The sequence below is a fragment of the Colobus angolensis genome, unplaced genomic scaffold, assembly GCF_000951035.1.
Source record: "Colobus angolensis palliatus isolate OR3802 unplaced genomic scaffold, Cang.pa_1.0 Scaffold44, whole genome shotgun sequence".
In the NCBI taxonomy this organism is placed as follows: Eukaryota; Metazoa; Chordata; class Mammalia; order Primates; family Cercopithecidae; genus Colobus; species Colobus angolensis.
Window position 1 is genome coordinate 98,077 of NW_012117821.1, and position 10,574 is coordinate 108,650.

The window sequence follows — 10,574 nt, forward strand, 5'->3', positions numbered from 1 at the left end:
TGACGCCCCCTGCTGGCAGCCGAGGGCACTGCAGGGCCCAGTTGCTCACGGTGCAGACACCAGCGCCTCCTGTTGGCGGCTGGGGGCACTGCAGGGATCTCTTGCTCAGTGTCATGGCCTTGCGCCCCGTGCTGGAAACCAGGGCTCTGCAGGGCCCTCTTGCTCATGGTGCGGTGCCCGTGCACCCCCTGCTGGCGGCCAGGGCACTGCAGGGCCCTCTTGCTCCCAGTGTAGTGGTGGCACGCCCCCTGCTGGCGGCTGGGGACACTGCAGGGCCCTCTTGCTCCCAGTGTTACAGCCGAGCACCCCCTGCTGGCCTCTTCCTATACCATTTAAACTCGGAGCGCAGGTTGTTCAGCGCTATCAGTTCTGCAAATTCAAACTGAAACGGAGCTAATACTGGGGAGATCTGATGTCCCAGTTCTGGTCTAACTTGAAATAAAGATTTTCACCAAGAGGCAGTACAAAGATGGCAGATAACTTCATTAAAAAGAAATATAAAGAGCATATTGTAGAAAAAATAAATACGCCTCAAGGGAGGAGCGGGGCTGATCTGCAAGAAAACAGCCCCAGGGTCCCGAGCAGGGAGTTTTATGTTGAACTTCTTCACATTTCTCAAGTTTCCACCTCTTTTGTCTGGTTTTCCTGCTCCTTCCTTAGATCCCTGACTTGCCCCACCTAGGCTCGTGGGACCCCCTCACTGTTGGTTGACACATATGTGCAGTGATCAGTGTGATTCCATTGCTGGGGCTGGGCTCCTTCCTTCCACTCCAGGAAGGTCCTACAGTGGTCATGTCTATGCCTACTGTGCCTGCCTATCTCTTTCGAATGTCCTTCTCTGCCCTAATCTGTACTTATGATGCCAGGTTTCTCTTAAGAAAGTCCTTACCAGCATGTAACTAGCAATATCCTGACATTTTAACTGCAGAGTGAATGATTATTGGGGTATCTTAAGAGGAGCTCTGTGCCCCAGACTTACACACCCTCCCAGAACCTCCTCCACCATCTATCCAACCCCAACCCTAACCCACCACTGTAATCTTAACCAACCCTAACCCTGATCCCCAGGGAAGCTTCCTCCTGCCAAGTGCCTCCCTTGATCCTCACCACTCTCTCAAAACCTGATCCCACACTTGCACTGAAAACAAACTGCAGGCCAGGCATGGTGGCTCACATCTGTAATCCCAGCACTTTGGGAGGCCAAGGCAGGCAGACCACTTGAGGCCAGGAGTTCGAGACCAGCCTGGCCAACATGGTGAAACCCTGTCACTACTAAAAATACAAAAATTATTTTGTATTGGGCATGGTGGTGTGGATCTGTAATCCCAGCTACTCGGGAGGCTGAGGCAGGAGAATTGCTTGAACCCAGGAGGCAGAGGTTGCAGTGAGCTGAGATTGTCTCACTGCACTCTAGCCTGGGCAACAAGGGCCAGACTCTGTCACAAACAACAACAACAACAACAAACTGCAGTTCTCACTTTCTTCTGACCCCTCCTGGCAGGGCACCCCAGGCCCACACCCTTGCATATACCAATGGCAGCATGGTGGGGTTTTGTTTTTGATTTTTTGCTAAGTTTTTATTTTAATTCAAGGACTTTGCTTCATACAAAATGTCATTGTAGAAACAATAGCAGAATCCAAAGTTTGGCTGATAAATATTACTCAGGCAGCAAACTAGTCAATCACAGAATTTTTTTTAAGTAGGTCCCAGTTGTGTTGCATGGTTGGGACTTTTTTTTTTAACACTTCTTAAATATAAAGTTTTGCAACAAACCTTTGATTTATATCAAATATAATTAAAAATTAAATGAATACATTGTATCAAAAAGTACGAAGATATACATTATCATGCACATACTTGTATATATGTATATATGTATATATGTTACATGCACACATAACTTGTTCAAACTACAGCCACTGCTTGACTGGTTCCAGATGCAGACAACTGGGTGATGCATTTCAAATTTGGCAACTCACTATGAGATTCAGGGGACATATATGATAGCTGGAGAAGACACAGTGAGAAACAAAACCCAAAGTCAGGAAAACAAGACATAATGTCTCCTTTCCCCGCTCCCTGTAGTTTTCATCAATTCCAATGCCTAGAAGAGTCCAGACAAGCCAGCTAGGCTGTGTGGGTCTAGAAAAGTGGATTCTCGACCGAACACCGCCTGGGGAAATGGCTGTGGTTCTGCATGGAATGGACACATTTGACACCCAAGATAACATGGGCTGGGGGCGGGGGAACAAGAGACAAAACATCAGTCAAAATACACATCCTTCTACTTTGCAACATGAGCACAGTGATCACATGCATAGTCCGAGATTCCTGGTTTATTCTATTGGAATAAAATACTCTGTTATCGTTAAAGTTCCAGAGTGTTGTGCCTTCAGGTAAGGAAATTCTATAAAAAGGTTTGGTCACAATCATGCTGAACCCCGAGACCAGGCAGCGGTCTTGTGTGTTTTATTTCTATTAAATGTGTCTTTTGTTGCATAGCCCTATGGGTTAATGACATCCACGCACTGAACACACCTGCACAGGCACTGTGCCTCCTGTGACACAGACACACACACACGCATCACACACAATTTCTTTGAGGAGAATCATGGGGTAGAAGCCAAGAATCCAACACAGATCATCTGGAATTTCAGAACACGGAGGACACACCACCACCAACTGCTCTAAATGCTCCCTTTCTTCACAAGACAAAGGGCCTCCCAGCATCTCGTGCACCTTGGACAGCGTCCTGAGCGTGGTCTTTCTCTCCTGAGCATGGCCACGGGGGTCAGACCTCACTTGACTGCCTGCTCCGTGTCTGGCGCCAGGACAGTGCTGGGCGTCAGGTGTCCTCCCTCGGTGACTTGCTCTGAGTTTCATTCCGGCTGGGGTTTCCTCCCTCCTGCCCTGATGGCCTCACATCCAAGCCCCCAGCCAATGTCTCCCTCCTTCCTGCCAGCCTTTCCCACTCTTCTGCTGTATGTGGAAGGAAACCTGTTTCACACACCACAGAGTGTGCCCTGAGAATCAGATGCAGAACAGACTGAAAATGCCTCACACAAGCACATGGTCAGCCACCCTGTGGCTTCCCTGGAAACCCCTTCCACTCGTGGGAGGAAGATAGCAAATGGCTGCCTTGTTTCCCACCATGACGTCCAGTACTCTCCACTGGCAAAGGCTTGCTATCTGGCTGCCATTGCGAGTACTTTTCACAACATCCTGCCACAATGGTTCCCGAGGCCTCGCCTCACACCACAGTGCCCAGGAGCCTGAGTGTGAGGGCCTGGCGGTCAGGCACTTGGTCAAGAGCAGCAGAGCCAGGGGCCGTCTGGGATCCACCTGGACTGGAGAGGGCTGCACAGGGAGTCTCCTCACATAAGCCACAAAGACACGTGGCAAAAAGCTGACATCTTTCTTCCACAGGTTTGATTTTTTAAAGTTATGTGAACATTTCCTTCCCCATTTTTCTGGTTTTCTATTTTTTCTACATCAAGTATATAGAAGTGACAAGACTGAGAGGTGTTGCAATTAAAAATCAAAACCACAGTAAGAACACTTTCCAACTCAGTCCCTGTGGGGCTGACGGTGTCCAGGGAGGGACAGAGCGTGTCTGAGTGAGCGTTCACTGACACCGGCGGGCTGCACGAGCCACGACTGTGTGCCCTTCCCATCCCCTCCGTCGCGAGGTCTCGGCGCGCTTTCAGGTGGGCCCCGCTTCTCTGTGCTGCACGGCCGCATGAAGGGTGCTCCCCACAGCACGCAGAGCTCCTCACAACGGCTCCAAGCCACCCTGGATGCTGAGTCCCAGGACACGGGATTTGGACTCCTGGGTCCTTCTCAGCCACACACAGCAGCCTGCGGTTTAGGGTCTGGTGTGTGGTACGAGACCCAGGAAGGCAGGACAGGAAGGGGACAGAGAGAGCCGCATCCTCTAACAGGGCTTTATTCGTCGTCTAGAGTAAAAGAGGGAAGGAGGGGGAGGGAGGGGCCGCAGGAGCCTCACCAAGGTGGGCAAGGCCTCCCCCCAGGGGCTGCTGCCCCGTGTGGATGATAAAACTCATCCACTGGAACACACGCCTGCTGCATGCAGGCGTCTGAGCGGTCACGGTGCAGCTAGCACCAGTGGTCTTGGTCAGGGTGGTGGTAGCTGTGCCGTGCTCGGCCGCCCGAGCTGAGTCCCAGGGTGCAGTGGTAACCGTTGGGCACGCGGCGGAGAGGGTGAGACTGGGAGGTCAGGGAGGACACGTAGGAAGTCCTGGAGGAGCGGCCTGAGTTGGTGGCCACAGCCTCCTCGAAAGTGAGCGTGTCCTCAGGCAGGGCGTGGACAGAGGCCTCGCTGTCCAGACGCTGCCCCAGGTAAGGGTCAGAGCCGATTCGAGAACCGGGGGCCAGGGGCTGGCTGAGGGGGTCTCTCTGCAGCAGGGCGTTGTGTTCAGAAAGCCCACGGCTGAGCCGGCCCGGGGAGAAGGCAGGGAGGCTGGTCTGAGCCCCGGCGAAGTGGATGGGTGAGGAGTTGGCCGTCTTGTAGGTGATGCTGGGGCGGGGAGTCAGGGGTGTCTGGGGGAGCTGCCTCCGCCCACCACGGCCGGGGGTGCTAGCACCAGATGTTGACAGCAAGGGGCTCCCGTTCACGGAACCACTGCCCTACACGAAAATGGACCAGAACAAATCAAAGATAAAAAAAAAAGCCGAACCAACAGACAGAGCACATCACATACAGGTGCCTGGGGGGATGAGAGGAGAGGAGGAGGCAATGGTGGACGAACTGGGCCGCGGTGGCCAGGGAGGCAACAGGCACCTGTGTGTGCGGGAGGGCGATGGTCAGGGTCAGGCCCAGGCATGGGGTGGGGGAGAGCAAGTGACGGGAAGGGACAGGCTAGGGCCAGGGAAAAGGACAGAACAAAAGCCCAACAACCACAGTCAGGGAAGGAGAGTCAAGAAGTGACCGAGAGAGAGGTGAGGATTTGGGGGCCCAGGTCTGAAAGTGGATGAGGACACAGAACCACCATCCCAGGGTGACCCAGGCAGGAGCTTGAGGAGAACACAGCTGGGGTAGGGTGCAGACGCAGGCTCCAGGACAGGGCACAGAGGGGGTGCCCAGCCCTTGGGGTTGCTGGGAACAACAAAGGGCAGTGGGGAGGCCCTGGGGAGAGGGAGGGGCCTGCGGGACAGTGGTGCTGGGCCAAGGGAAAGGCAGCTGGGCTCTGACCTTCTCACCTATTCCTCTTACCTGTGGGTGGGGACCTGGCTCCTGGCCAGCTGTTGGCGACGTGGGGTGGCTGCTAAGGGAGGGCTTGGGCTTCGGGGGCTCACGGCCCCCAAAGCGGTCACAGGAGTAGAAGCGTTGCTTCTCCGAGGAGGAAGATGAAGGCTGCCTCCGCTCCTGGGACCGGCCCCGCTCCTGCCGGCGCTCTCGTTCCCGCCGGCAGCCTGTAGGCCCCTCTCCCGGGGGCAGCCCCGGCCCGGCAGCACTGCTTGGTGCTGGCCAGGGAAGAGAAGAAGTTAGTGTGGCCAGGCCCAAGGCAGGGACCCCTGACCCCCGGGGCCAACAGGACAGAATTCAGGCGGTGCCAGGGGAGGACTAGGGTGAGGGTTTGGGCCTGGGCCTCAGCCCCAGCCTGCTCCGGCTGGTTATGGGGTCATGAGGCCCACAAAGGAAGAGGGTGCCCCATGGGCTGCTTGGACCCCCCGACTCGGGCCACAGCTCCCTGAGGGGCTCCCTGGGCCCCTCCACACGCACCACCATCCGTATCGGCAGACAGGCTGGGTCCCTTCTCCAGGGACCTCTGCTTCCTGTCCCTGCGGCGGTGGCAGCGGTGGTGGTGGTGGTGCGGTGCCTGGCTAGGGGGTGGGCGGTCCGGGGTGGTGCTGCAGAGATGAGTCCCGCGGGGCCTCTGGGCCAGCGTGGAGATGGAGCGCTTCATGGGGCTGGCATCTGTAATGGGCTGTGAGCAAAGGACAGGGGTGGGCAAAGGACTGACAGTGGGCCTAGGGGAGGCACCAGGGTCAGCGGGGATGCAGGCATGGGAGGGGGTCATGGAGCAGGCCCACACGTCCCCCATCCTGGTCTCACAGTCAGAAGGACCCAGGCCTGAGATGGGAACTCAGGTGGGCAGGCTGGGGGCAGACAGTGCCTGAGTCCCCACCCCATCCCGTGTGCCCTGCCAGGAAGAGAAAGGTGGCTGGCTTGGTTGAAAGAACCCTGAGTGGGGCCCAGAGACGCCTCTGCTGGCTGCAGTGGGATCACTCTGCCTGGTGCGTCTGCGGTCAGGACCTGTGGAAGAGACCTGGGAGGGAGGGCCCACCCCTCCCAGGTAAACTCACCCACAGCCGCCAGTGCATCACATGTGTGAAGGAGGAGGCCCCAGCATAGGCTGCAGGGAGGCTCAGCCTGCACCCACCCACCAGGTAGCACCCAGGAGGGCACCGTCAGATGGGAAAAGAGACAAAAGAGGAAGGACAGGTGGGAAAGGAGAAAACCGCAAGAGGGAGGAGAGCCAGTGGAGAGGAAAAGGGTTTGCTGGCCAGAGCAGTGAGACGGGAAAGGAGCCACAGACAAGGTTCAGATCCACAGCTCCACAGCCCAGGTCGGCCGAGGGACAAGGGTGGCACGGGGGCTCTGGTCACTCTTGGCCAACTGAAGCAGGCTCAGGTTGCAGGTGAGGCCCTGCAGCAACTACAAGGCCTCGGAGGTCTGGGCACAGTATTCCCAGACTGGCCTCAGAGGGGCAACCCTCCCAGTGTCCTCGTGGAAGGGGCCTACGCCAGGAAACACATGCGGCTGCAGCCATCCCCAGGCCAGAGCTTCCTCTTCCTTAATCCAGCATGCATGTCCCAGAAAGAGGCGAGCCCAGCAAGCAGCTGGGGCGTGGAAGTGGTCCAGGGACTGCCTGCCCATGAGCAGGGAGGGTCCTCCGCAGAGCCACAGGTGGGAGAGGGGACTGAGGTGTCGGTGAGATTTTCTGGATGAGGGTGGGGGTTGTCTGGGGGAGTAGAAACTCGGAGAGGAGGAGCAGAACATGGCAGGGCCAGAGTGGGGGCCCCTATGCCCCACGGCCCCTGGTGGGAGGCTGAGAACAGGCACAGCTGTCCCAGCAGCATCTAACGGACCTGACTCATCCTCTTGAGAAGCCTCGGGGGCTGAAGGCGACCAGGCTGCACCTCTGTTGGTGCCCAGTCAGGGCTGCCCGAGGTGCCTGCTCCCGCCTCAGCAAAGAGCTCCACACATGGACCCCAGCCCTCTCCACCCCAGGTCTCCTCACCTGCAGGAAGCCCAGAGCCACACGCCCACTTCCCCACGCCTCATTTGCCTGGCCCAGGGCCTGGACCCTCCCAGACCGCCTACCTGAGTCTCAGCCGCAAGGCGGGGCATGGAGGCCGCTCGACCCTGGCTCTCCAGCCCAGGCTGGGGCTCCCCATCAGGGCCCCTCCGGGTCATGCTCTGCATCTGAACGTCCACAGCCTGTGGATACAGCACTCGCCCAGTCTCACCACACAAGGCACCATGGACTCATCTGAGCCCCCCCAGACTCACCCCATGAGGCAGTGCTGTCTCACCCAAATCCATCTCAGTCTCACCTAACCCCCACTGCTGTTCAAACGTCCCCCACCCCGGTCTCACACACCCCCCATTCCCTGTTCACATATCCCCCACCCCAGTCTCACACATCGTCCACCCTGGTCTCACACGCCCCCCACCCCAGTCTCAAAATCCCCCATCCATTTTCACACGTCCCCCATCCCAGTCTCAAACATCCCCCATCCCTGTTCACACATCCCCCAACCCAGTCTCACTAGCCCCCCGGAGTGCTCACCAGTGCTCCTGACTGCCCCACAGGGATCTCTGTGGAGTGGCCACGCTCCAGGGGCGGCCTGGCCTCGTGGGGCCCATCCTGGGTCCTCTGAGTGCCCCAGGAGACAGACTCCTTGATGCCACTCTCTTGGTTTTGTCTGTGGCAGAGAAGACAGAGAGATTTCTGTAGGGTCAGAGGCTGCAAAGGCCTCACCAATAGCCTGGTGCTTCAACCTGCCAGATGCCTCCACCACACGCAGCAGAGGTCAGGGGGCTCGGCCACCCTGTTCTGGGCTGAACTGGGCCCTCCCCTGAACACAAGAGTACCAACATGGCCTGTGCAGGCTGGACCCAAGCAAAGCCTCATCAAAGGACATGGATCCAAAACAGGGTCAGAGCAGGAAGGAATTCAGAGTGGCAGAGAGGATGCAGAGCACCAGCTTACAGCCCCACAGTGCTCACATCTGAGGGAGGCCTGGGCCCATCACCGCCTCCTCTGGACAAGGAGCTGATCTGGGAAGTGCAAGCAGGGGTTGTCCTTGCCGCACAGGACTAACCTGGGAAGGAGTAGTAGGGCCACATGTGTAGAGCCTGCGTTAGGACAGTAGCTGAAGAAGCCCTGCCTATACCAGCAGACAGCGAGAGAAGCTGTCATGGAGAGGACAGGCTGGGACAGGTGAGGGCAAAGCTGTCATGGAGGGGACGGGCTGGGATGGGGGGTAGGGGGCCTCGCCCAGGACTCTTTGGGCTTCGTCCTCCAGGGGCTTCCTCCCTCAGGAGTCCCTTGCTGGTGGCTCCTCGTTACTTCTCTGACCCCCCCGCCCAAGCCACGACGAGCCTTTCCATCCCTCGGCTCTCTGCTGGGGTGCAGCCTTCTGGCAGAGGCCACCCCACACATGCTGCCCATACACCTGCCCCAATAGCCCCACCCGGAGATGCTCCCACACTGGTATTTCTCATCACTTGTCTCCCAACTGGCATGGAATGTGTTTGGGTGAGTGCTCGTTCTCACGTTCAGTGAAGCACTGACTACATTCTTAGTCATGCAGGTCGAGTGGCACTGATAACTCTGAGCTCAGACTGGAGCCTGATGGTCTAAATACACCACACACACTGCTGCACGGACCAGGCACTGCAGCCCCTGCTGGCGCTGGGCACAGAGCAGCCGCAGTGGCAGGCTGGTGCTGAGAGGAGGGGTCGTCAGGAGAACCGGAGCCGGCTTCTAATGCACTGCTAATCCTGAAAAAACACCAAGTCCAAGGCCAGGGGTGTGCTCAACCCGCTCACTAAATAGCTCAATACATACCCTCGTCAGACCCAGTCTGAGTGGGTGTTCTCTAACTTGGAGTTGTAATTGATTTAGGTAGAAACGATCATCACAGAAATAACAGAAGCTCAAATTTCCTGCTGAAAGCCTGGCTTAGATAAACCCCAGACACCTCAGTATCTCCTCCCACCTACACATACAGTCAGAATCAGGACTTTCAATGCAAGGAAGGTTTCCACCAGCATGCTGAAAGCAGAGTGTGGGAATGGGGGGCTGCCAGGGGCTCGGGAGTCAGCCCCCAGGATCTGGGTCCTGAGATTTGGGAGCACACTTTTCTGGGCCACAGTGGGAAAAAGTGATGGTTCTTTTAAGTCACCTGCTTCTGAGTGATTTGTCACCAAGAAATATTGTGGCAAGAGTTAAGTAACACAAAAGAACCTTACCAATTTGTTTACAAAATATCACAGCTTCAGAAATCAGTACCAAAGTGGAGATCTAAGATGAAAAGTGCCTTACAGGGTTAGAAAGATCAGAGCAGTAGGAGGCCACTGACAGGAAGGGGTAGGAGATGGAGGTGGAATCTCAGTATCTGCTGGCACGGAGGGCCCATGAGGAGCAGGGGCAGGGGCCTCCTGTCTGAAAGGGAAGCAGGTACGTGTGTTGGGAATGGGACGTGCTGGTCTAAGTGCTGTTAGGAAGGTGGGTTCGACGAGGCACCTAATGTCACAGGAAACAGTTTTAAAGTCTGCCACAGAACCCAGCAAAGGAAGGGCCCTTGACTGCTCTCAGGCAGCAAGTACAACGAGCACCTGTAGCAGAGCCAGCCCCTGAGAACTGAGATGTGACCTGGGGGATCTCTGTCCTTGGAGGGTTGCTAAGGGTCCAAGTGCAGGGTCGGGTGGCAGACATGCCCCTCGGGTGCCTCTAAGCTGGTTAACCCAGAGGCCAGTGGAAGTGAGGGCCAGGGAGGTCGAGGAAATGGGATGTCTGCTTCCCCCTATACTGGCTTTGGGCCTCCTCCTGTCCAGCTATGTCCCGCATCTGGATACTCACATGGCCCCGCCGTTGCTGAGGGAGGTGGAACTCTTCTGCCGAAGGAAAACCCGGGCTCCTCGGAGCACAGCCGGCTGCGTCTGCTCCAGGGTGGCCTTCAGGGGGTGGAACAGGGACACAGGACCCATCTGCAAAGGAGGCAAAGGGAAGGGAAAAAGCTCCAATGGGCCTGCAATGTAGCCTCTGCGACCTGCTCCGACCACATGGCACAGGGCAAAAGCCAGGTCATGTTCAAGCCCAGCCTAAGGGCTCTTTCCCCTTAGCAAGGGGCCGCTTGCTTTCCCTAATATGTCCCTAAATATGAGCATGTGACCAAAACAGTGAAGCAAGCCAAGGGACCCTTACATCATCTCCTCAAAACCCTATCTGTCAGTGACTTCAGGAAAGCCATGTCACCTCTCAAAACCTCAGTTTCCCTGTCTACACAACTAGGGGATTAGACCAGATTACAGGTGGCA

The 10,574-nt window shown here is 56.7% G+C and overlaps 1 protein-coding gene across 1 annotated transcript in view; it reads right to left on the reverse strand.

Moving 5' to 3' along the window:
- Positions 1-3,937: 3,937 nt before the first annotated feature.
- CACNA1B (calcium channel, voltage-dependent, N type, alpha 1B subunit) overlaps positions 3,938-10,574 on the reverse strand; it is a 274,453-nt gene continuing 267,816 nt past the window's right edge. The window contains exons 42-47 of the mRNA XM_011957386.1: positions 10,117-10,244; positions 7,819-7,954; positions 7,350-7,466; positions 5,745-5,949; positions 5,235-5,485; positions 3,938-4,648 (exon numbers count right to left, since the gene is read on the reverse strand). Coding sequence (XP_011812776.1) covers positions 4,118-4,648; positions 5,235-5,485; positions 5,745-5,949; positions 7,350-7,466; positions 7,819-7,954; positions 10,117-10,244 — 1,368 coding nt within the window. The 3' untranslated portion in view covers positions 3,938-4,117. The remainder of the gene's footprint in view (positions 4,649-5,234; positions 5,486-5,744; positions 5,950-7,349; positions 7,467-7,818; positions 7,955-10,116; positions 10,245-10,574) is intronic.